At 39.2% G+C, this 27,391-nt stretch overlaps 2 protein-coding genes and 1 long non-coding RNA gene across 14 annotated transcripts in view; 1 reads left to right on the top strand and 2 right to left on the bottom strand.

Moving 5' to 3' along the window:
• Positions 1–27,391, top strand: part of LOC136257381 (uncharacterized) — a 43,843-nt gene that overhangs the window by 6,036 nt on the left and 10,416 nt on the right. For 2 of the 10 annotated variants that reach the window (XM_066050559.1, XM_066050558.1), the window contains 12 exons: positions 250–538; positions 3,784–3,984; positions 5,305–5,513; positions 5,618–5,686; positions 10,215–11,218; positions 13,589–13,669; positions 13,734–13,834; positions 13,960–14,109; positions 14,595–14,646; positions 14,699–14,780; positions 14,923–15,010; positions 19,229–19,475. The gene's annotated coding sequence lies outside the window, so the exon portion shown is untranslated. The other 8 variants (XR_010701934.1, XR_010701940.1, XR_010701939.1 and 5 more) reach the window with 8 other exon arrangements.
• LOC136257384 (uncharacterized) lies at positions 181–9,017 on the bottom strand. 3 transcript variants are annotated; one of them, XR_010701951.1, is made up of 5 exons: positions 8,966–9,017; positions 3,754–4,382; positions 3,056–3,302; positions 1,436–1,543; positions 181–373 (listed from the first exon to the last, which is right to left on the bottom strand). It is a non-coding gene; the product is annotated as an uncharacterized lncRNA (long non-coding RNA). The 3 variants fall into 3 exon arrangements; XR_010701950.1 differs by lacking the exon at positions 8,966–9,017 and adding an exon at positions 7,656–7,901; XR_010701949.1 differs by lacking the exon at positions 8,966–9,017 and having other exon boundaries at positions 3,754–4,874.
• On the bottom strand, positions 20,955–24,463 carry LOC136257373 (serine/threonine-protein kinase WNK-like). Its single transcript, XM_066050548.1, has 3 exons — positions 23,180–24,463; positions 23,032–23,127; positions 20,955–22,085 (listed from the first exon to the last, which is right to left on the bottom strand). The coding sequence occupies exons 1-3, from the start codon at positions 24,398–24,400 to the stop codon at positions 21,093–21,095; spliced, it is 2,310 nt and encodes a 769-aa protein (XP_065906620.1). The 5' UTR covers positions 24,401–24,463; the 3' UTR covers positions 20,955–21,092.

The raw sequence follows: 27,391 nt of genomic DNA, 5'->3' as shown, positions 1-27,391 counted from the left end.
ATACAATAATACTCTACAGAGATTTATCTTGAGGTATCAATCTTTATCACAATAATAATAATATCACTGTCAATATTGTACGCCCCTAACCACAACTATACATATCCTTGGGCAACACCCGGGGTAGGATGCTGACCACTCAACGTCGGTCACCAGGGTCCACTGAGATTATCCACCAAGTTCGGTGTTGATAGAAGCATGTTTACACAAACACACGATATTACAATATTCGTATTACAATTATATTAGCAACACTAGTGTCCCACACAATGAACTGATCAATTAACGGAGGAGGATCCTGTTGTATGTCTACAATATACTCAATTCTCAGACATGTCACACCTTCATCTTTGATCTTTCCTAGTATGTCATCCTGTAAGGAGTACAACACATGAGAGAGTGTGTAGTAATGCATATGTATGTACATTATGTGTGTACAGGAAGGAAAATGAGCTGGTTAGGCCATTGCAGATGTTGAAAATTGCTACTAAATGCATGCTGTTGCCTGAGAGAGGAATTGTCGCACACTCTGTGAAGTGTAAGCATTCTAGAGGGGTCTGGGGCATGCCCCCTTGCAAATACTCACATATGCAATTTAAGTTATATTTCACTGCTAGCTATATACTCAAATCACCTAACCTTTTTATACTATATAGGTAGGTAGGTAATTGTAGACCTGACATGCATTCAGGGGTACAGCATGAAACTTGCTGTTTGGTTATTATTATTATTATATTATTACTGTGCAGGCCTCTGAAAAGAGTATGGTGCACAGATCACAAACAAACATCAAACAAATAGCTTAATCAACATTAATAATTGTTGCTAGACCAGCTAGTCTTTGCTTAAATTGATCAATGTCCTTAGAGTCAATCACGTGTTGGGATAGAGAATTCCAAAGTTTAATAGCGGAGGGAAAGAAGGAATATAGATAAGAATCAATTCTTGTCATTGGTTGTATAAATCTCTTGCTATGGCCTCTTGTATCATGTAACATTGGTACAGGTGTTAGGTAAGAATTTTCCGAGATGTCAATGAGGTGATTAGTGATCTTAAACATCATAATAGCTTTCTGTTCTTCTCTACATTCAGCAAGGGTCAGCCAGGGGAGGGTCGGTTGGTTGCACAGCTACGATGTAAAAACTAAAGTGTCCTCTGGATACCAAAATGTCTAAAGTGTCCTCTGGAAACCAAAATGTCCCATTCAGCAAGGGTTGGTTGGTTGTATAGCTACGATGTAAAAACTAAAGTGTCCTCTGGAAACCAAAATGTCTCGCTGGTCAGCTAGCTCCAGATTATTGGTTTAGCTCAGTCCCGACCAACCGGACTATCTACTCCGGCCCTGGTGTATAGTGTATGTGTAGGTGTGTGAGAGAGCTTGAGTACATGCGTACATTCCACTTAAGGGATAAATACAGTAATATACTACACTCACCTTTTCCAATGATTTCAGATGCTCAGCTCTTTGCTTGAACTGTAACTCCTTTGCCTTGTCCATGAAGAGGAACACTCTCCATCCTTCAAATGCTCCTTTCATCCCCAACTAAACAATACAACATTATGAAAATGTAATTCAACGATATTGTGTAATACCACAAATGAATTACAATGCTCAGTTATATAGATGGACACCATAGGACTCAACATGTTTCTGGCTATTATTAGGGGTATATCAATACCACTGATAATACTATATCAGTAACATTGACAATAAGTATTGACATTTATTTCAGTGTTATATGATATTCAGTAAACTACTGATAGAAGGTAACAACTTCTCAAGTAACTAGTTACTTTGTAGTAACTTTAAAAAAAACTGTTTCAACTGTTCTTGAACAATTTGTACTACTCTGCTCCTGTGTGCATCATTAACCCCCAGGGCACTGAGGGTTGTCTTGTGTGGCTCTGTGGGGATTTTTGTTACCACTTTAACTGCTGTGTGCTTCATTCATAGGTTAAAAACAAGGTGCCATTTAGCTTCTCTTGATGAGTTTAACAAATGAAACATGTAGATTGTTCCACAAGTGCTTTCTTCAAAAGTTATGATTATACTTGCTGTTTGTCTTGGCCTTCCTCGCTTCTTGATGAAGTCTCAATGTACAAAAGTGATAGCAATAAATTATTTTCAAACCACAGTAGTACACTACACTTAGCAATACTCCACTGATTCAGATGAGGGATCAACAAAACCGAGGATAAGATTGGAATCTTTAAGATTTCAAGTGAGATTTCCATAAGATTTTAATTGTCTAGTGATCTACAATGTTTCAAGCCAGGCTTCTTGCAGGTCCCTCAGATTTAGACTAGAAGCTTTAAATTAATGAGCCCTCATGGATCACGTGGTCGGTAACCCTATATGGTAAAAAAGGCTAATGCCTAATGGGACTAAGATCCACATTAAATACTAAGTTACACTGTTGCTTGTTTTATGCAAATTGGAGCCATATGTAGCTACTGTAAGTTGTTCATTAGGTACAATTTGCATATTTATAACTAGTTAGTGTGCTAATCGTGGTGATAATTGTGGCCCTGCAATAGAAACAGGACAAAGCAGCAAATTGTTGTCACCTGGCACTAGGAGATAGTACATCCTTATAATTAAATTTCCCCAAGAATTTTGCACAATAGTGTTCCATTTTTTTTGTTGTTGTTTTTTATATACACATTGGAGGGAAGTCTATATCTGAAACAGGTAAACAAAAAAAACAACACTTTTTAAAAGAAAACAGTTTCAGGAAACTAGGAACAAATGTAGCAAAAGATAAGTTGTATTATGGTGAGTAAGACTATTACCATACAGCTCCAGTGACCTAGATGAAAACTTATAACAACAAAACAGCTTTAAATCATCTCCTTTTTTCCAATACTTTTATATGCTATTATGCAATTCCTTGATTCTGTTTGGCCAGCCAGTATTCTGGCATGATTGCACTTCCGGGCTCAAAAACTTGAGCACTGTCACCAAATGGTGTTTGCACTTTAGTGTGGCCCTGCTGGGCATGAAACCAATTCCAAACCACATACCTATATCCATTTCCTATATTACAATACTCACCTACATAAAACTACTGGCTGATCTTGAGGTAAGAGGTATGCAGCACCCATTTTCCAGTAGCAATGGCTGCAATGTACCTCTCACTATGTCTTAGTCTCCCAACGATGACATGTGTACAGTTGGGGGAAAATCCCTGGGAGGAGGAGCACACCTCTCCCCCAAGCTCCTCCACAATAGCAGAGTACAAGGTATGTTCTTCAGGACTCATGGAGGACAGCAACACTTTAGGTAGCTCCTTTGGCTGTTACTGTAAGGAAATGAGACACATACAGAGTAAGGAACACATAGAGTGTGATCTACTCTACATTATAATCCTTTACATGAGTATACACTTCATTGGGAAATGAATTTCCTGATCAACGACCTAATTCATAAGACCACCTCATTATAGTGACCATGTCAAGTAGGTGTAGACAAAGTGACTACAGTAGGGATCATGTAATGGATCATACATTGCATTTATAACATATGTAGTTTCAACATACTGATTCTCAACTCTGTGTGTGTGTGTGTGTGTGTGTGTGTGTGTGTGTGTGTGTGTGTGTGTGTGTGTGTGTGTGTGTGTGTGTGTGTGTGTGTGTGTGTGTGTGTGTGTGTGTGTGTGTGTGTGTGTGTGTGTGTGTGTGTGTGTGTGTCATTTGCTTGGTTAGAAGAGGAACTGGATTGAGCATGTTGTCTGTGTATATGTACAAACTTACCATAGAACATATGATGTTTGATCTCTGTAGGGAAGAGTTACAAAAGAAGGATGAGCAGCTACTAGCTGCAGGCAAAGGAGGAGGGGCTCTAGGACTGGAGAGGATCTCCCAACTGGAGACACACCTTGACAGTGTCCCCTCAACATGTTCCCAGCTACATGAACATGTCTCTGAACTGGAAACACAAAACTCTTCACTACACAATGAGCTACACAGATCACTAACTGTCAAGTAATGTATACTGTACAGGATGTATACAGTGGAACCTCTTCTTAAAGGATTCTAGTACACCAGCTCTGTAATATGGACAAAATATGTTAGCTCTGTACTTTTCCTCTGAAAGAGAACAACTTTTATAGAATTTCTGTGTCCATTATAAAGAGGTTACACTGTATGTACCATATATGTAGTAACATACAATAACACAGGAACTTGTTAATGTGGATTAACACAATATGTGACCAGATTTCATATAACCAGGCTTCCACACACACAAAATCAAATTTACGTTTTTACCAGAAATGGATTGCTGGTCTAACACACTATCATATTTCACACTATACTTCCTCCAGGACTGGCAAGTCTGGTTTCTGTAGCAGCTTTCTTCCGACCCTGTCAGGCCTGCCAACCTGGAAAGTAAAAAAATCTTGAGATTTCTGTACCTTTATTGTAGTATTGCAGTGTGTAGTAAAAAAACTGGTAGATGCTATGCTGAGACCAAAAAAAAAAAAAAAAAAAAAAAAAAGGTCTCGACTTTTTAAACTTGAAATCCGTGACATTCGTGCTACAAAGTGTGAGATTCTATCCAACGAAGGTTAGTGAAACCGTGAGAGTTAGCAGGCCTCAAAAACCGTGAGATTCGATCTGCTGCCCTTGAGCAGGGTAGTGAAACCGTGAGACTCACGGTAAACCCGTGAGAGTTGGCAGGCCTGCCCTGTCAAAGCCACGAGTGGGAGATTGGCGCCATTAAATGGCCATGGCTTTGTGATAATGGTGTGTAGTGAGCTGGGACTTCACAGAGAGCTCGCCAATAGTGTTCTCAGTCAATTTGGAGTGATTTGAGGGCCATGGAGGGCCCAAACTTGGCATCTGGATTCCATTCGTCTTCTTATACCCCTATATTAAGCCCACCCACCACCCCCACCCTATTACTACCCCCCCGCCCTATTACTACCCCCCCCCACCCTATTACTACCCCCCCCCCCCCTCCCACCCTATTACTACCACCCTATTACTACCACCCTATTACTACCACCTATTATAACCCGCTCGAAAAAAGCTGCCCAAAACAGGGCAAATTTTGGGTATCAGAAATTTATGCACCCACTCAGTGATAGTTAGTAAATAGATGAATAATTGGTGCAAATTTGTTTGCACAGCTGTAGGTACTGGGAAGTTATTACACAATGATTACTTAAAATCGCCATATCTCCCAACAAAGTTTTGTGCGTCGAAGCCTTGTTTTGTCAAATTCAGTCACATATGTAAATCATGTGTACTCTACAAGAAAACAAACCACTTATCCACACTAATTTTATTGTTACATAATAGCAAAGATTTGGAGCAAAGACTTGTTGAAAGTGTCCCCAGCTCTAAGTACACTGAGCTGGAATCATGCAAGTCTTGGGTTGGAGGTTAAACGGTTGAAGCAACAGCTAAAGTGGTACACGGAGAACCAACAACTGATAGAGAGCAATGTTGAACTAGTACAACGAAAAGACAAGGAAATTGCTACACTAAAAGAGAAGCTGTCAAAGAAAGTAATTATACTGTTACACTGTAACCTCTTTATAATGGACACTTGGGATAGTTTGGTGTCCACCATATTTACACAACAATTTTGTACATGTGTTCACCACCTCAGATCACTGACAAAAATTTGACAAAGGAGAGAGCTGCAGATACTGCTAGAATACAACAACTTGAGAAGCAGGTACGTGTGTGTGTGTGCGTGTGTGTGTGTGTGTGTGTGTGTGTGTGTGTGTGTGTGTGTGTACGTGCATGTGCGTACATTGGTATAGTGGTGGGAGGGGTTGGTGATTTTATCACGATGTCAGTCAACGCCCTCCTTGAGGCATCGACTATTAGCTGGTATATGCTGACAACAATTATGGGGTTGGATTACTGTGCTCCAAACATAGGATGCTATCTGATGATACCAACCTGGTATCTCTTTAAAGTGTTTTCAAGACGTTAGGGCAGATACCGCCTTGTCACAGTGTCAGTGCCACATATTACTGCTGGAATAACTTGTTGTTGTGTCATGATCATTACCAGTAAACCAGGTGTACACTGGTAACCTGATGGTCCACTCTTGTTGTTGTCTATCCCTCTGACCTGTAACTGGGTAATGAAGAGGAAGAGGAGGTGTTTATAAGTATTGGGATTATTACTGGATTAGGTCATCTGGGTCATATTTTGTCAGGTCTATTTCTTTTGTCTTCTTCAGCCAGCAACAGTCCATTTTTATACACCTTGAGAATTTACCAGTGATCATTACCAGTAAACCAGGTGTACACTGGTAACCTGATGGTCCACTCTTGTTGTTGTCTATCCCTCTGACCTGTAACTGGGTAATGAAGAGGAAGAGGAGATGTTTATAAGTATTGGGATTATTACTGGATTAGGTCATCTGGGTCATATTTTGTCAGGTCTATTTCTTTTGTCTTCTTCAGCCAGCAACAGTCCATTTTTATACACCTTGAGAATTTACACTTGTCAAACAAGACACTAATATACAGTTTGGGTTAGAGGGCAGGAGCAGGTTCATACATGACTGCTCAATTAGATTATTCTGATTTGAACCAGTATTTGTATAACCAGGAGCTCATCGAATCCTATGGACAAGGGAGTGTGCAGAGGCGTAGCCAAGGGGGGGCAAGGGGAGGCATCTGCCCCCCCATCACCGTAGTGGTTTTTTTTTTTAACCTCCGTCACAAGCTTACCAGTATTAAACTGACACGCAAATGACTAAATTATGTGCGCTACTACGTGGTATCACCAGAGGTTGTTAGTGAACGTGCACACACAACATTCAACTCGCTCGTGAATCCACCGAACGAAAATATTAGAGACACACTTTTAGATTACTCACGTGATAGAACATTTTCGAATCTGAAGAGTGACCCGCTTTAAAGACCTCGCCACCGCAACAGTCGCAACTCACGAGTGACAAAGGAGACCAGATGACGCTACAAACCTACTGCCTACGAGGTGATACAGTGTTAAATGTACCAAGTTTATTTTCTCGAGTCAATCACACTAGATCAATCTTTGTACGGCAGTGCAGTCTATTTTTTTTTACTTTATCAGTCAGTCAGGCGGATCAGTCACAAGCTTACAAGTTCTGCTAGCAAGAAAGACAGGTGGGATCAGTTTCACTGCAATACGTGGCATTTGATTTCGTCGAGTGAAGTGAGTGAACGTGTCATCCTGTCAGCAGTGTGCTAGGACTGCAGCAAAAGCTGTGGCTAATGTAAAGTAATTTGTATTAACACTAAAATATTAACAATATAGCTCTACCGGACTGTGGATGAATTTGTTGGAGTACAGTTGTGGCACGTGCGATGATGCTCGACGAATTATACCTCCATTGAATCATAGATATTGATTGAATCATTGATACGTGATAAGCAATCAGTACTGAAATAGTTACGTAGCTAGTTGTGTAAGCTGTAATAATACAACACCGTATGTTGGCTAGCCCACCATTGGGTCATTAGCCCTTTTTGCAATCATGAATAATTTTGAGCATTTCATGGGGGGCATGCCTGCCCCTCCATCATGTTCTGGCTAGCTACGCCCCTGGGAGTGTGTAACTCCATACACTACCAATACTACGGGTGAAATTCTAACATGGCATCCAGTGTTACTATGTATATAATTGGTTACATCATTCTTACGCCCAACAGAGATACACCAAATGGGCTGCTACTCCATCGTCTTAGGTAAAGTTGCTTCAATAGGAAGATCGTCGAGTCAACGGTAGAACTTGGAATAGTCAAGTGGAGTAATTTCGTGTGATTCCACGTGGTTAGTGACTGTAGAAAGATTGTCCTGCTAAGCCTGTGCTACTATTCCTCCGTCGTGCCATTGAACTTTGTTTCCATAGCTTCGCTTTGTCGCAGCAAAAATGTGACGTACTTGATCATGCACCTCCACATAATATCCTAATTAGGAAATTTTAAAAGTTACTTATTATAGTACACGGCAGTCATGTTTGAATTTCGCCCTTTACGAAGTTACATGCTCCCTTGTCCATAGGATCCAATGCGCTCCTGGTATAACACGTACCTCAAAAGTATAGAGCAGATAACTATTTTCTTATCATCTATATTCTTACTACTTTCTATGGGTAGGGTTTAATGCGTTACTAGTCATCTTATTAGAACCACACACAATTTTTGTGTACATGAGTAAAGGTTGTGTGTGTTGCTGTTTAGTTAATATACACAGTCTGAATCTACATACAGGTGTGTGTGTGTGCGTGTGTGTGTTGTGTGGGTGTTCAATACACCAATGTCACAGTGTGGCACTGCCGCAAAAGTTAATCTTGATTTTAGTACCCAGTTTGCTTCTTAATAGTTTGCTCAAACATCATTCTATCCCAACATAGTAACTACTTGGTACTGGCACTATTGTCACACAATATAATGTTATGAATGTCACACCAGCCAGTACAGTGGCACTGACGTGATCAACTTGACTTAAGGATATAGGTAAATCCCAATACTATCATGCGGAATTTACCAAATTCTCTCGCTCTTTCTTTACCCACTTCATTCAATAAATCACTTAGAATGAACTGACAAGGTTTCTATGCTATTTAGAGCCCCTCAGACAATGTGGGTCTGGCTACCCATAATTGAATACCTCGGTTGCACTAACTAAAACTTAATAGTACCCACTGGCAATTAGCCTGTGCTTTTGCTTTAATTAAACCAAGGTCAGTTCCAGGTCTGACTCAGAATACTGTTTAGGTCAGTGAGTTATCTTGCTTACCAAGTTTCAACACTGATATGGCAATGGCGGATCCAGGATGGGGCATTTGGGGCAAATGCCCCCCCCCCCCCCCCCCCCCCCTCTCCTCCCTGTGGAGGAGCCAGCCATGCTTCTGATTAAAACAGCTAGTAAATTTTATGTCAGGCCAACCAAGATTAGTTTAAAACTTACAAAAATATGCACATTTTACTAGCATTTATTACAAATTCACCTGAGACCAAAGCGAAACGGAAGTCAAACTAACTGTAAAATAGTCACCCAGCACCTTCGTGCGTACTAAGCGCCTCTAAAAATAATTGTCGTGTTGCTGTTATTTAAGACATTCAGAGCCTTTTAAACAGTTTTAAGACTTCACAACCATCTGAAAAGGCCAAAATGGCAAATATCAACAGTGAGACACCACTAAGAGGTGATTATTTGCTGCTTTAAAAAAGCAGCACTGAACTATAGAGAATATGGTTCTCCCCATGCATGCAACCACCTACAACTTACCCTGTTTGTGCCCCTCCCCTAGCCAGCTCCTGGATCCGCCCCTGTATGGTACCGTTCAAATGTAACATCATCTCGTGTGAGTGTGAGCAATTATAAAACAAATTAATCAAAGGGCGTGACACCTGATTCACTCATGAGTATTCATCCCAAACGAAATGGAAAGAATACTCGTGAGCAACATGGGTGTCACGTCCTTTAATTACCTCGTTTTTAATTGTTCACACTTGCAAGACTGCGTTACATTTGAGCGGTACCATATGTGTGGTGTGTGTGTGTGTGTGTGTGTGTGTGTGTGTGTGTGTGTGTGTGTGTGTGTGTGTGTGTGTGTGTGTGTGTGTGTGTGTGTGTGTGTGTGTGTGTGTGTGTGTGTGTGTGTGTGTGTGTGTGTGTGCATGTGTAGTGAGTGTGTGCGTGTGTAGTGAGTGTGTGCGTGTGTAGTGAGTGTGTGCGTGTGTAGTGAGTGTGTGTGTGTGTGTGTGTGTGTGTGTGTGTGTGTGTGTGTGTGTGTGTGTGTGTGTGTGTGTGTGTGTGTGTGTGTGTGTGCACCCCACCCAGCAATGGGTACCTGGTGTTTACTGGGAAAGCAAATGTCCCTTTTCTCATTTAGTGGTGTTGGGGTTGTTGTGAAACTTCAGGTTACGTGACCTCTCTCCATGAGACCTGGACAGTCCTGTGCCAAGAGGATTTTCCTTCAAGTGCCTGAGTGGTGCACAGGCAATCCTAGTACTGGTTCACTGGGCAGCAATAACTGTGTTTGACACACAGCTGCCATAGGCTTTGCTTTGATTTGTGTGTGCATGTGTGTTTTTGCGCATAAAATAATTATCCGTTACTAGAACACCAATACTATCAGTACTGATATGTGTTTCCTGTGAGAAAATATCAAACCTTTTGTTTAGAAACTTTAATCTGCTGACATGTACTTTACTGTAGTGATGAGTAGTACGTGTGTGTTTATTTGTTCGTAGATTAAAGCAATGGAGACATCTATTCGTCGGAGATATCCAGACTCCATAACATCACTGATCAAACCATACTACCTACCTTAACAACAGGGTGCAACGATTGGAACAAGAACTTGAGGCTAAGGACAAGGAGATGAGTTTGAAGATTAGATCTCTACACCAGAAGCATACGAACATGGAAGTGTTTGTGTTGTGTAGTGTGTGTGTGTATGTGTGTGTTAGGGCAGTGTGTAGTGTGTGCCACTTCACTTGCTTGAGCACTACATACTCAGTCCTATCTTGCCTATCTTGGTATGGCAGTTATCAATATTGATGCCTTTAGGTCAGACAACACTCCATCACACCACTCAGGGATCTGCCCAGAAATTCCTGAGTGGTGGCCTAAAGTTAACATGAACTGATATGCTGTGTATTGCACATGTATCAGTGATATACTTAAGAATTGTACTGGTCGGATTTAAGAGGGTACTGGTTGGTTATTAGAGGTACTGGTCACTTTGAACCACTGCCTACCAGCCACCATTTCTTGGTCACATGAAAAGGCCACAGTCTTTGCAGTACTCCAAACAATAGCTGTTTAGGCACTATCATCGCCCATATGATCAAGGTGATAAAGTCAACGAAGGTGTCTCTCCAAAATAAAATCAGAAATCGACCACTGTGCACATGCACACAGCACACACACACACGCACAGACAGTCACACACATAATTATATTATGACCCTCACTATTCCATTTACACAGGTGATGTATGAAGAACAAAATACAAGGTATGAAGGAAGAGTTAGAGAAGGAAAACACAGTTTGTGAGACATGCTCAGAAAATGGCATCAAAAGAAATTCTCAGTATTCTGCTGATCTTTCCACTGAGGTTGCAGAGCTCAGGAGAGCATATTCCATGCTGCAGCAAGAACGAGATGCTTTGCTTTTAGCTCAACATGTCAGTGCTAACAATGCTGAAATGACTTCTTTAATTTTGCAAGAAAATGCCAGTCTGAAAAACCAGGTAAACTGGTTTGTGATAACTACTGTACAACTATAAGCTTAGTAGTTAGGCCACATTAAGACCACTTCATTATAGTGACCATTATTATTATTATTATTATTGTTTACTGTGCAAAACCTCTTACAAAGAGTATATACAAGCACAGATAATAAATCAGCAAAATTAATTATGTGGTTAATTGATGTTCAGCTAGCCTTGCTTTAAATTGGTCTAAACTTGAACAGGTGATGAGGTCATTGGGTAAATTATTCCAAATCTTTATACTTGAAGGGAAGAATGAGTTAAGGTATGAGTTTACTCTTGTGTTTGGCTGTAACAGCCTCATTGAATGACCTCGTAGAGAGTAGTTAGATGGAGCTGGTATGAGTATGGTATCAGCCGGTATATCTATTAATTGGTGCATGATCTTAAACATTGTGATCTCTTTCAGCTGGTTTCTGCAGTGAGCCAGAGGTGGCCAATTCAAATTTTGTAACATGTTTGTGACACTTGCATATGAAGAATAATTATTATACACAAACCTTGCACACCGTCTTTGAACTGATTCAATAGCTAAGATATCCTTTTGTGTATAAGGGTCCCAGACCACACAGGCATACTCTAGGATTGGTTTAATAAGTGACTTGTAACAACTCACTTTGACCGAGATTGGGCAGCTATGAAGGTTACGTTGTAAAAATCCTTTGATACTGTTAGCTTTGTTAGTTATCTGTCTAATGTGTTCAGACCAGGATAGCTTCGAGTCAATAGTAAGACCTAGGTACTTGGTGTGCGTCACCTCCTGCACAACAGTGTCATACAAAGTGTAATGGTAAAATATAGGCTTTTTCTTGTACGTTATTCTGATGAATTCACATTTCTTAACATTAAATGCCATCTTCCATTCATTTGCCCATCTTTCCAAAATAGCCAGATCTCTCTGAAGTTGGTAACAGTCTTCTTTTGAGTTAATAGGGGTGTACAGAATGACGTCATCTGCATATAATCTTACTGTTGATAGTATGTTTTTTGGTAAATCATTTATGAAGCATAAGAACAATATCAAGTAGTAATCCAGTGCTGCCTGCCCCTTCACAAAAAGTGAGGGTCACATCCCATACCATTTCTCTAGTGCCAAAATTCTGTGCTAGCCAATTATTGTGTGCCAATGATGATAACAGACAAATCGCCTTGGCAACACAATGCTTTTATTTGAATTGGAGGAAGATCATCTGACTGACATAACCAACAGTTACGCACTCTGTGTAGTTGAATTCCTTTAAAATGATATCGGATCTGTATTTCATCAGACCCTTACTTTTTGCGAAGGAGTGGGTAGTTCCAGACCAGTCAAGTAGGTCGCAAACAAAGCTAAGGTGTTCTTCATGACATCACTAATAAGACCACCTCATTATAGTGACCATGTCAAGTAGGTCCCAAACATAGTTAAGGTGTACTTCATGACCTCATTAATAAGACCACTTCATTGTAGTGACCATGTCAAGTAGGTCCCAAACATAGCTAAGGTGTACTTCGTGATCTCATTAATAAGACAATATCTCAGGCCATACAATTTATTTCACAGATCAGGCAACTAGACAAATATTTTTTTTGCAAGTTGTCTGGCAGTAATCTCTGCATACTAGTTAAGTTGTAACCCTATGTACGTAGCTACAGACTGCGGTTTAACAGGTAAATGAAGGCAAGTCAACCTTTTAAACTTACCTTCATACAGACTGTGAAAGATATCATTATGCTTAATAGGCAAACCTCAGTTGGCAGTTAGTCTGCAGGTCAGCTCTTCCCTGAGTGTATATAGTTCTTATGTAAAATGTAGGTTCCTTCTTGGTTCACATTAGCTTAAGCAAGGCTCACACTAGCGAGGATTCCATTACGTGCTTGTATTATCAACAGTACGGAAGCATTTTATAAACATTCACTGAACTTTTTTTTTTGTCAACAGTGCCACAATAGGTACAGAACTTTCTTACTGGTTAGTACAACTGACAATGTCACAGTAAACATGAAACATAGTTGCTATTGAATTCCTTATTTGTTCATCCTCTTCCATGTCATTTATCTTTCAACCATTCCTATAGTTGAAGCAGTTAGAACTTGAGATGACTCATCAGATATAAATACATGAAAATAGTAAGAAGAAAATATCCTGACCGCCTGGCAGACTCCTGTAAGCATTCGAGCGTTAATCGGATGGCTGCAGGTTCGAGGCTGCCTAGGTCCAGTCATGGATTTTTTCTTCTTTCTCCTACTTTTCAAACATACTTAGTATAGTTAATATAAAAATCTTAGGCCTTTATAGGTATACAGGCTCTGCCTTTACCAAGTACTTTAATCATAATCATAATGTGAAATATGAAATGAAACTAGCAGAGTCTGAGGCTCACACTGAACAGCTACAGATGAAACAAGAAGAAGAGGTGTGTAAAGTGTTTAAGTTTTAAGTCTCTCTATGTGAGTATCACAGAGTCACAGAGTGTATAACAAGATCTTGTGATGTGTTTGATGTTATCAACAGATTGCTGATATCCACCATAAACATCAGCTGATGAGCAGTACACATCACACCAGCCTCAGTCAAGTGTAACAAAATTCAAATCACAGTTAGCTACACAACAAGTTAGTGACTGAATCAGCTATGATAGACCCTAAGTTGAACAATGCCTGCATATCTTTGATTCCTAAAGTATAAGATCCTTTAGGAAGAGGTCAAACTGTTTATAAAATACACATAACTCTTACAGGTGACAATATCACGATTGAAACAACAACTTAACAGACACAAACAACAGGACCAATTGTTGGTGTGCTCCAGACAAAAGGAAGACCAACTGAGCAAGGAAGTGAAAGTATTGAAGGAAGAGTTACTGCAAACAACCAAAGAACACACTCCTGTAAGTGTTTCTGTGTGTGCGAGTGTGCGTTCCAGCTATAGATGATCTTGTAGTGTGCATTTTCCGCCCTTTTTCTTGTCATGAGTAGCACTCACAGCTAGGGTCAGGAGGTTCCCATGTGTAGGCTCTGCAAGCATACAACAGGGGAAGCATCATACACTTACTCAAGCATTCCTTTTGCAGAAGGATTCAGATTAGGTTGATGATCCAAAAACCTGTGTGTTTCCTCCATCCTTTAAACTTACAATACAGAGCATCCCCTTCTAATTGGGTAGTCTCCAAGGGGGATTGGGAGGACTGTTGATGTTGGACATGTTCTGTGTGCAATGTTGCCTGCTGCCACCCATCATCAGTCATGAGATATAATTATATAAATGAATCCTGTGGGTGGACTCTTGGTCCTGTAAACTGATATTAATATAACAGTTGGAACATGAGTTTTATGGTTTATTTTATTGAAGATGCTATGACTCTTTTTACTTTAGGAAATGCATTACTTCCATTCACTACTACTAAAGCTACCTACCTGGAGAACAGGTATAAAATACAGTCAAATTACTGCTTGTTGGTTTATATTTTGTGTTAACAGAATACTTCAGTATGAGACAAGACTTCAGTCTCTACTCACTACCAACCAGTCAGAAATGACTGACCAAATCTCTATACTTCAGGTATAGTGTGTGGTGTGTACAGGGGTTTAAGGGTGGTGTGTACAGTGGAACCTCTTGGAAAAAGGTAACCTAACCAAAATTCTTAATCCAAAGGAGGAAGGAAGCACTGCCTGAATTACACTAATTGCATACCTTCATTTAGATTTTCACATGAGCCTCAACAGTTGCAATACAAAACTAGCAAATGGTATGGACTGCTGGGATCATTAGATATTTAGATTGTAATTTGTGTAAGTATTACAATGATGTACTTTGTTTTGTAAAATTGCTTAGTATTCTGGGTGAAATTGACGACACACTTTCGCATGTAATATTCTGGCACTATCTAGGTATGTACGTATATATTTTTCACGAAGACAATGATACCACACTTAGTTACATCATTTACTTCATCCCACAAACTAGCATTTTGCACAGTTAATTTAATGGTGCTTATACCGATTCCATCCTCTAACTGTTAATTATCATACGATATAAAAGTAGGAATTATGAAGGTTTGGGCTTTCTGACTAACCATCCTCACAATACTATCACTGTACTTGGTTAGGTATAATCAAGCCCAAAAGTATTACTGTACAATGGGTTGTTTTTGAAGAAGTTTTATTAAAAAAAGCAATGGTTCTATGAAAATTTCACTTCAAAAAAGTTGCTAGTGGCAATGCAAGCTTCGAGTATGTAAGAACTTACTTGTGCTTGCTACTATATGTGTGAACTAGTGCTGCCATGATGTATGAATAGTACTGATATAACAAGGTGGTGATATAGCCAATCAATTATATCAATTTATCATGACAAGTACACAAAAAAGTTTGGAATTTTCAACTAGAGTAGGGACCATAGCACATCGATAAAAAGTACTGAAATAAGCTGGAGTAGTGCACGATATTAAATCACAGTAAAACAATAAGAAGTGTTATATCCCTACTGTGCATTTCCGTTATGGTATCTTGAGCACAGTAGGGATATAACACTTCTTATTGTTTTACTATGATTTAACACCATGGACTACTGCAACTTGTTTCAGTACTTTTTATCGATGTGCTATGGTCCCTACTCTAGTTGAATATTCCAAATTGTTTCGTGAGTTTGTTTTTTAACTTTTTTTGTAAATAATTTTATTATGACTGGTGAACCCATGCATACCGCATCTGAAATGGCGCTGCGCCCCAGCTATATCAATTATCGTCTGAAAAGTGAAGTATCCATTATGCTTTGCTGTCGGCTATGTTCAATCCGTTACACAGCAATACGAATCAAGAACTGTTTGAAAAGCACCTTTCTAATTAAAATAGCCACTATAAAAAATACAGACGATTTCCATTTCGAAGGGAAGCCATCACGTGTTCGCACCAAATCGATACCTTTCCCTGTCAGCAAAGATGAATGGGACACAAAGGAGGACACTGGTAAGTCCACGAAGAATGCATCGTACGTACTGCAGTATGCCAAAAGGCACCTGTCAGGCCAAAGCGACGTCGAACAGTGAAAAAATCGAGCCTGTAACCTTAGCCATTATCGAGTTACGCTTGTCTGAAGGCATCAGTCAGTTACTTACTTACTCAGTCATTCAGTCAGTAGAAAATTCCATCGAATAAAAAAAAAATTAAATTCCGTAGCAACTTGTTGAAAGCGTTTCGGGTCAATTTGGAAGCTTGTTTGGGCTTAGTTTTACCTCACCAATACTGCCTCATTGTAGTCAGGGAAAATTGAGGCTGGATTTTGGGTGATTTTATTTTGTGGGCCACGCCTACTCCTTTGTGGTCCCTACTATACAGTTACTATTGTACTGTATGATATAGTATAATGATGTGAGGGAGGCCAGACATATGGTATTTGAGTTATGTGCCATGCCAACCACAAAGTAAACTGTGTGGTTTTTAGGTTTGTATCAACAGAACAGCATTTGTAGTAAAATACATTTAAAACCTAGTAAACATGAGTAGATTTTACTTGTGGTATACATCCACCATAAATGTTAACTTACAATGAGGAGTATGTATATTATGTTTGTCTTCAAATGTTGCAGTTAATTCATATTGCCACATAAACCCTGGTGATATATGACATTATATCATAGCAGCACTATAATATTAATAGTGTGAATTCATGCTGCAGATCTAGAAGTAGCGCTGAAACGATTATTCGGTTATTTGACTATTTGGTAGGTATGACACTATTCGATTCATTAACACGCTATTTGAATAATCGTTAGCACTTTTTACACTGTATTCAGATGGAAAAGCCAGCCTTGAAACTTAAGATTGTGAATGAAGGGATGTATCTATGCTGTAAAAATTCTATTTTAGAGAAGATAGAAATAGCTCTTGGGCTTTACCTTGCTCCCTAACAAAAGGTTTCAGTACTTATTCAATAGAAATATAAGTTTAAAGAATAATTAAATATTCCGTCATTTTGTTCACATTGGAATGATGTTTCATGGCTTCTTCAGTTGTACGTTATTCAAGCCATTAAATAGTGAGACCCTTAGTTATACTCAAGATTTCCCTTCTGCACATGGAGTAGCTATATATGTGACCGGATTTGACAAAACCAGGCTTCCACACATATCCAATTCTTTGACTTAAACCACTTGTAACTTTACTACTCAGTATGCTATTAGCAACAATTTTTACTCTTTCACTGCATAATGTCATAACAGGTCAAAATTTGAAAGTAATAACATACTCCTACAATGAGTTATGATCCTTCACAATCGTAAATATGAATGTGTGTGGAAGCCTGATTTTGTCAAGTTCAGGTCACATATGTGCAATGATTAACACTCTCGTCTGTAATGCAAAATCTCCTCTACCATAGTAGTCCATACTTCTTTGTTGGGGCAAGCCTGAGCAAGCCCCACATTAGGGAGTTGATGATATGTACGTCTTGTTCATGAACAATTACAAGAAAACACAAATGACTTACAAATGCTTCCATATAAGGCTAGCGTACACAAAAAATTTCTGTACGAAAACAGATTGCCCCACACTGGTTGGTGAATGGTACATGCGTCACTTCATGAAAATTTCCTATATGAAAAAAGATTGTATTTGTACCACATGGCTTAGCATGGCTTAGAATTTGTTATCTACGTGGACAGAGAAAACTGTCCTCCTTAGAAGAAGGAGAGAACAAGACAGGGCGAGGAGGCAGCAGAAACTCCAGGTGAAGCAGAAGCAAGTAGACGCTATGCACACTCGCGGAAGAGAGCAGTTGGCCAATGAAACTGCAGAAGACAGGGAGATCGATCAACACTCATACATATAGATCATGACACCAGTAGCACCAACACTGCACAGTTTCTATATATGTTTTAATCAACCAAGTGGCATTGAATTTCAAGTACATGTATATATGTAGATTCATTGTAGTTAATAAAATGTGAAGTGTAGCTACCAAATATAGCTAGCAGTCGCCTTTTTATTGCTGGAACCCTACTTCATTTATAAATTGCACTAGTATTTTTGAGGAGATCGCTTTGTAAATATTATGTAATGTGTACATTGTTTGTGCTTTCACAAATTTTAACATGTCATGCGCTAGTATTATTGTAGTGATCCCTATGTATGAGTTTAATACTATATGATGTAATGTGTTTACATTTTGTGCTTTCATATTATTTTTAACATGTCACTAGGCCTGCGCCTATTATGCCGGCATAATCTTGAGAATAATAGGTCACCAATTTCATGAGAATAATTCCGGAATAATAGGATGGTTATAGACATAATTTTAGAATAATCGGACAGCCATGGGAATAATCGGTGGAATTAGGGGGCGTGTCTCTTCTTGATTACCTAGAAGAAAGAGTTAAGCTACTACAAATGATATAAAGCTGACAGGAGTGCTAGCTGAAAGGAGCTGAAAAGCCTCTAAAAGATCGATATACTCTAATAGAACGCTCAAATACTCTAATAGAGCACTCAGATCTTTTCATGTTAACAATCTGTAGCCAGCATCAGGGATTTAACTGCATGATTATCTGCAATTCTGAAACTTGTACATCTTATACCAGTGTATCTTCTTCAAGTCTTTGAGCATTATTATCTACCTAACTTAGTAGCTATAAAGTAGATACAGCATATTATTATAGTACACTAATAATTAAGTACACTTTAATTATTACTGTAGATAGCTATTCTAAGTCTGCTGTAACTATTATGGATAGAAAAATGATGTGTAAGGTGGAATGCTTCATATATGGCTATTAATAATTTGGACAAAACTACTTATAGCAGCATCTTGAAAACTAAGTGACTAGCTACAGGTATGTACTGAATGAGAATAATTATAGAATAATAGGCTGGATACAAGAATAATAAAAAGAATAATAGGAGAATTTTTTGGGAAATTCTGGAAAGAATAATAGGTAAATTTTTGAGCATAATAGGCTCAGGCCTACATGTCACATAATACACTGTCTTATTATGACTGTGTTATCATTACAGGAACAATGGACTAGAAAGCTACATTTGAAAGATCCAGAAATAAAGGTTTTCCAAAGAGACCTTGATGGTATAATTGGAGCTCTACAACTACTTCATGATCAGTCTAACTAAACTCACTATGAGACAATGTTCAAATAGATACAATGATCACATCCTGATACACATGAATTATAAACTGTTTATAGTTTAGTACAGACCACAGTCATGGGTGTACAGTTTTAGTAACACAAATTAAGGCTCCACATTAGTTATTGTGTAGTTCTCTAAAGTGAATTCTCCAGTATTTCTTTACTAAAAGTATACAGTAATATAATAGGTAGCCAAAATTATTTACCATATCACGTAATGCTACTGGACTGTGCACTGTTAACGTGATTTGTGTATACCATATATGTACAAAATTTTGAGGCTTGTATTTTTCATGTTTTAGTGGCTTAATTATGAGGATCACTCTTCACTGAGGCTACCTATAGAAAGCATAGAGCTAACCCTGATAATTGTTAATTTTCAAGGATGAAAATTTTGTGGACCACCAAGCAACTGTGAAAATTATGTCTGTTGTAAATTTGTATGTATACAGTATGATATTACTGTAGATGTGTTGTAGACAAGTTGAAATCAATGATTGTGTACATAGACCATAAACAAGTTGTGTACAGTTGTGAATGTGTTGTAATTGATCAGTAGTATTGTTAGTTCCCTCATATCCTGCTACTATCGTATGTTCACGTTGAGCTGAATCTTCAAAAACATAACTCATGGATGCAATTACACACGATCTTGAAATTTGGCTCATTTGTAGTACTGCTTGACCTGCTAAAAATATTTCAAAATCTTGTTCAAATGTTTGACTATTTATAGCCAATCAAAATTTTCACAATACATTTCCTATGTGGAAGCCATATAAGTACAGTGTCCATTACAGCCCTTTCCCGAACTTGTAATGGAGCCAAACTGTACATGTCTGTTGTTGACACCTTTGCTGTTACCAATAATCATCTGGTTGGCTGAAATGTTAACTCTGTTGAGAAAAAATCCACTTTTAATTTTTAGCTGTTTTTCAGGATTCAGCTCAACGTGAACATACTATATTTAGTGTGATGTAATAACATGCATCATTGTGTGTACCATAGACGGTGGAGACAGGGGGCTATGGCCCCCACTTTTATGGGGCAATGTCTGCGAGAAATTTAAAAGATTGTGATACTCTAATAGAACAGTCACAGTGTTCAGAGAAGCAGTGTAGCAATTGCAAGCTACTTAGCTACATATATGTAGTTGGTGGAGGGTAGCTATTGTCAGCAAGTAGCTAGTTACCTTTTTTTTTTGTTGGTCTGCTTACAGCTATAGGCCTGGCCCCCTCACTCTTTGGCCTTGACCTGCTCCACCACCCTGGTGTATACCTTTGTAGTTAACTTTGTAAAGCTTTATAGCAGCCTCCAACACAATCCAGTATGCTTGAGTACCATGCACAGAAGGAGAAGGCTAAGTAGCCATTGGAAAACATGGTTTGGCAGTTTAAAAGCAGGCACCCCACAGAAAACAAAAACCTTAGTTGAACACCTTGCAAAATTGGTTGCTTATTGAGAATGGACCAACCAGTATATATCGTAGTGCTAACCAGTAGTATTGTCACATCAGTTCCCTCATATCCTGCTACTATTTCATGTACACCATTGTGTGTACCTTTGTAGTTAGCCAACTGATTACTGGTTCTCATGTTTTGTGTATACATGTTTGATGATGTAAAATGTTTTATTAAGTAAAAAAGTACAATGAGTTTTCATACAAACAAATATCAGTGTATGGTGTACACACACCATACAAAGATATACAGTAGTTATACAATGTTACCCTCTAGTAGTTAGTGTATTAGTTGAGCTTGTCCTAGTTCCACTGTTTTAAGACTGGATGATTTAGCATTATCCACACCTCCTCCTTTAGTAATTCCTCCAATGACTATAATAGCATTGTTGTTGACTGCTGCTATAGCTACATATGATTTAGCTGATAATAATGATGCAATGTTTTTCCATGACTTGCTAGAGTCATCATACATCTTAATATCTGATGTTGCTGTGTTACTTTGATCTACTCCACCAACTACCACTGGTGGGGATGAGCTGGGGACTAGGGCTGTATCCCAATGAGTAGCATTAGACATTGTAATCAATTTGGTGGGTGCGTCACTGGTTTGTTGTTGGTCACCTGATCTTATAATATCATCAACAGGTATCTTGTAGGCATTTGTGTCACGTCTCCTGTTAGCATCAGCATAACCCACTATGAGTAAATGATCATCAGTAATAATGGGTGTGAAGGAAACCATTGGCACAGGAAGATTAATGGAAACTTTCTGCCAATGAGAATTCTTCATCCAGTTGAGGACTTCAATATCATCTTGTACTGCTAGTGTGCTGTTAACATACTTGTATCCCCCAGCAACAATAACATGCTCCAGGTGAGTAACCACGCCTGGTCTGGCCCTAACTGAGAGAAGGTTAGGAAAATGAGATGTCCAAGTTTGACTAGTTTCATCAAATGTAGAAACTTTATTAGTTGTCATCTTAGTAGCAGACAGACGTCCACCAATAATAGCTAACTTTCCACCAATGACGTGAGGAATACCATAGCAGTGACCTGAGGGAGGTAACTGATCCCAATGGTCAATGTTGACATCATAGACATATACTTGATGTTGAGCATCATTAACTGGACTAGAACCACCAGCAACATAGACCTTCTTGTCTTGTACTGTGGCATATCCACCATACATTGAAGCAGGAAGATTGGCCAGCTGAGTCCATTTGATGTGGTATCTGCTACTGGTAAGTGCTGGCATTAATGGAGGGGCCTCCTGAGTGGATAATTATATTTGTAACATAGACATAGCACCCAGGGGGGCTGGAGGCCCCCTTGCGATTTTCTAATTGTAAGATTGAGATACTCTAATAGAGCAGTTGGTTACTCTAATAAAGCAGTTACAGTATTCAGAGAAGCAGTGTAGCAAACTATGAAGTTATGAATAAGGATTTTATGTACTTTATCAGTGATACAATTAATATTATTTAGTGGAGGGCAGCCATTCTTAGCAGGTGCTGACCTTTTTTTTTTTTGCTCTTCAATACCAAACTAGAGCCCCCCTGTCTAAAAATATCTTGCTATGCCTATGTGTAAGTAGCTAAATAACATACAATATCTATCACTTACACATATAGCTGGTAACATTCTATTATAAACTGGAAACACAAATTGTTATAATTACCATTCTTTGGCAACATTTTTTGATGTCAGTAATCTAGCTAGATAGTCATGCAATTAAAATTGTGGCTGGTCATTTTTCCCATAAGCAAAAATCTATTATATATATATTGTGAGTAGTTCAAGTAAAATCAAAGTATTATTGCCATATTTTAAAAACTTATTTTTTTAAATACAATTATATAATTTAGTCCGTGCGGAATGTCAAATCAACGTAATAACTAAATTTGATAAATTTTGTGTATGGTGAAGTCATAATGATGATGCCATAATGTTAAATTTTAACCTGCGTTTTTTTCAGATTTGTTCAAAAGAAATAGAATTTGGATTTTACTTGAACCTCTCACATATGTAGAAATTTCAAGTTGGTTCATTGGGCTAAGTATACAATAGACAGGTGACCATAATACCATGATCAATTGATATTGGCAAATGACAGTGTTTAAGTGTAGTATTGAATGGTTATGGGTTAACATGAGTATAAACTTTATCCTCCACACATGACATTTCCCATAGAGTATGTACTAACATTAGTGACTTACTATTTTCAATTTTGATGTCTTTGTTGTTGGTCCTCCTAAAGTTACTCTGTTAAGTTGACTGGCTACTTGTTGTGTTGGTACACTCCTTGTGGAGGACTAAGATAACAATACCATATATGGTAATGATAACAAAACAAATAACACTCACCAGCTGTTGGTTCAACTGATCAACTTCAAATTTCAACTGATCATTTCCAAATTTCAGGTGGTTGATTTCAAATTTCTGCTGCTCATTTTCTGTTTTCAATTGGCTGATCTCTAGATCATTCTCTGTGTTCACCTGATCAATTTCTCCTCTCAGTTGATCCTTCTGTTTCACTTGTTGGTGAAGCTGATCAATTAGTACATCTTTTACAGCAATCTGTCTATTCTTCAGTTCATTTTCTTCTCTTAACTGATCAATCTCAGTCTTTTGCTGCTCCACTTGATGGTGTAGAGTGATAACATCTTGTGGGGACTCCTTCATGTAAACATCCTTGCTCACTTGGATCCTCTCACAGACAGTTGTTATAGTTGGCCTCACAGCAGGATCATCATCCAGACACTCCTCCACCAGTGGCCTCAATACTTCAGCCTCTTCTATCATGTTGTCCAGGTACTGCTGACGACGTTCAACTTCCAACAAAGCTACCTTTCTCCTGGTTTTGGAATCAAATTCAACTGGTTTGGATGGGGTAGGCCATTTCTGGGTAAATGTGTGGAGGACTATTCCAGCAAATGAAAACACATCCATGGGAGGACCATAAACTGGAATCTCATCAAGTGTTTCAGGTGGCATGAAGTCAACAGTTCCTGGAGCTTTAGTCATTGTCTTTCTATTATCAGCCTTTATCACCTTGGCCACTCCAAGATCACTGATCTTTGCCACATGATGTGCTGTCAATAAGACATTATTGGGGGAGAGGTCTCGATGGACGATGGGAGGGTCGTGATTGTGAAGGTAGCACAGACCAAGGGAGACATCATGGACAATTGAAAATTTTATATGGACAGGAATCTTCTCATGTTTATCCACCAGTGAGGTCAAGCTATCCACCATCATCTCCATAACCATTACTGGTAGCCGCATCCTTCCCTGTACACCGCCCGCCCCCACAGAAGGATAATAAACACCTAGGAACTGTATGACGTTTGGATGACGTAATATACTACATTGACGACACTCCCTCATAAACGATTCCACTGTTCGTCTCATTTCCACGTTTCCCACCTCTTCGACCAGAATGGAGTGGATCTCTTTGGCGGCACATATCATTCCACAATATTTGACCGCGTAAACTCTCCCATAAGCCCCTCGTCCCAGTTCCTTTCGATCTAGTTTGGTAACTCCCTTCAGAACTAGACCTTGAAAATCATCACCGGAAGCCATTTCTCTTGTAAAACATAATAGGCATGGCTAAAGAATGCAAGTACATGTGATCTCAAAGACTCAATGTAGTGTAAATTTGTTATTGTTCTATTTAGTGCCTAAAATGACATGGATTTGAAGGAAGAAAGCCTGTAAGAATTTGGTAAGAGGCTGATGCTGATAGTTCAGTTAAGTGACGGTGTATAAGCTTGTTTGCCATCTTGTATTGCGCTTTGTATTGCATTGTTATATATGGAGAAAATGAGTTTAGGCCTTTGTAAGGCCTTCTGGTATACAGGCTCTGCCTTTACCAAGTATTTTAATCATAATTAGTAGAAGGAAGGAGTATTTAGTGCTAATCTAGTTAGTAAGTACCTAGCTGTGTGTTCGTTCACCTGCCCAGGGTCGGCGGAGAAGGGGCGGCAATGGGAGCTGTAGCCCCTGTCAAAAAGATTGTGATTAGCCCCCCTATAATTATCTATAGCTGTTATTGAACAATTGTGTATGTGCTGATTGTAATGCTTAGCTTAATACCTGCAATTCCAGTGATTCTATATGAATCAAGATTGATATAAAATTTGCACAAGTACGATCATGGCTCAGAGCACTACCAGCATCTTCAGTGGCTTCCACTGGACTCTTTCATACAGTATAGTTCTTTATGCTTGATGAATTGCCAGTTTCATGGAATGTGGTGTATACCACTGCAACAACCTATTCTGTTTGGCAGGCATCACAATACAGTGAAACCTCTATAATCTGATACTCATTAGAATAAGATAGTATCAGATTAGCAAGGATGTTGGATTATTGAGGTAGTATTCCATAGAAAAAGTCTTTTTGGTATACAAAACAATGTCAGATTATAGAGGTACTGTATAGAGGGAAACTTTGGCGAATAGCAAGCTAAATTGCATTTAGCACATATTTATCGAATCACGTATTGTGGTTGTTGGTGGTATTAAGTATTCATCGAATTACATTTAGTAGATGCTGGTGGTATCGCCATTAACTATATTTTTGGCAGGTGGTCAGGTTGTTTAATCACGTGATCAGGTGCACGTGATCCCCTCTCAACGCAGGTCGGTGACAAGCACGTAGCTGCTATTGCGTTTTCGAGCCTTTGTTGTAATCTGTATGGCTCGATGTAGGATTTTTGGCCCCTGCAGCTAACTTCAGCCTATCTGGACGAGAGTTCCATAGCCCAAAGAAAGCCCATAATGGGGTAGCAGGGGGTTCTAAGTGGCTAGTTGGAGTAGTTTAAACCTTGTCAAAAATGATCATCTTGTTTGAGCTTGGTTTTCCTATCGCCCAGATGAGGTCTTGTCACCTTTGATAGGCACTGTTAAGCGTTAGCGCCATAGGGTTAACACGTGTGTCTGCCTATTCACGGCTACCTGGCCACCTCTATGTAAACCGTGCCAGCAGCGCAGTTTAGGAGCTGCAAATTGCTATTGGTTGTTGATACTGGCCGGTATAGAAAGGAATATATTTCAAAACGTTAAGTGAGTGATGTTGTATCAGTGCCATGCCCTGGTCTGGTGAGCAATCAGCTGTCAGACTACCCCAGCTTCATCGATACTTAGCTGCGTGACACTACAGCCTTTGTTTGATTGAAGTTTTATGGTCATAGTTATGACTTATGCTAAGACTGCTTGCTATAGGTGTGTCACCAGCGTGGTGCAAAGTTGGCAGTATCAATAGCTATAGCTTGTTATTAATCTATAATGTACATGTGTATGCAAGTGCGTTTTAGTGCTGCATGGCCTGTTGGATTTTAGCACTGTAGTTATGTGATGACCTAGCTGATGTGCAGTTGTGCTCTGTCCCCAGCTCACAGTGCAGTCATAGTGAGTAATATTGGCTCACCTATTTGTGCACTCTTGACACAATCATAATTGACGTGTTCCCCGTATCCGGAGAATTGAAGCACAGCCCAGTCTGATGTGTCTATGTGTCACTAATCTGATACTGCTTAGGGCATTCTCACATCTCTATTTATAGTGTAGGTATGTGTGTTAAACATGCCTGGTGTGATTTCAATTAACTAGTGCATGATACCGCTGGCATGTGGTAATGATCAAATACCTTAGTACAACTTTGTCTTGTTGCCTGAAGTAGTGCTACTAGATCTAGACTCACTCGGTTGCTTTGTTCGGTGGTCACCATAGCTGTTATAGTGTGCTGCTTATCTGTCACATCCTGACTAGCTGGATATAGAATATTCTATATAGTCTGTTTTTTTTTTTGTTTTTTTGTTTTTTTGATTGCTAGGAGTTCTAGTCAAGGTGTTCCCAGCAAGTGAGCTGTACTAGTCGCAGCTGGTCATCTTGATTATTGGTTATTGATTTAGCTGATATGTGTGTACTGTACATGTGCTACTGAACATCGCTGCCACATCTAGCTACAGCAAATAATGTAGTCTGGTGCTAACGCTCAAGTTGATGACTGACTACACTGTGCTGGTCACTTAGCAGGTATAGTCATATGCTCTCGGTGTAGCTGAAGTGTGCTTAAACTGTGGCCACAGCTGCTGCAAGTCCTGCCATTTAGTGGTAGTGATTAGCTGATGTGTCACTGTACCATGCTACAAATGTAGCTGTCCTGTCATTCAGTTAAGTGCAGTAACTGATATGCTACTGTAAAAGCAACTGAGTAGCCATTTTGTTTACTGCCATCGATGTTGTCATGTATAGCTGATACATATCTGTAGTGAACTGTGCTATACCACTGTATAACTGTCAAATATACTGCAAATGACACTGTCAGGTGCTACCATTATAGCTGATGCAGGAACTAGGCCTTTATGATCATTGTGGGTGAAGAGGAGTCTTTAGAGCACATGGTTGGACATGCTAAGTATGTAAGATTTTGCAGAGACCAAAGCCCAACCTCATGCAATTGCTATGGCCACTGTACTGCATTACTGACATAGTTGTCTCACCCACTGTGACTGATACTGAGTGATAGTGATGCAGTCAGGAGAGAAAGCTCATAGCTGCCCTGTGCTGT

The sequence above is a fragment of the Dysidea avara genome, chromosome 6 (genome assembly GCF_963678975.1).
Source record: "Dysidea avara chromosome 6, odDysAvar1.4, whole genome shotgun sequence".
Classification (NCBI taxonomy): domain Eukaryota; kingdom Metazoa; phylum Porifera; class Demospongiae; order Dictyoceratida; family Dysideidae; genus Dysidea; species Dysidea avara.
The sequence above is the reverse complement of the archived record's forward strand: the minus strand, read 5'-3'. Positions and strand labels throughout refer to the sequence as shown.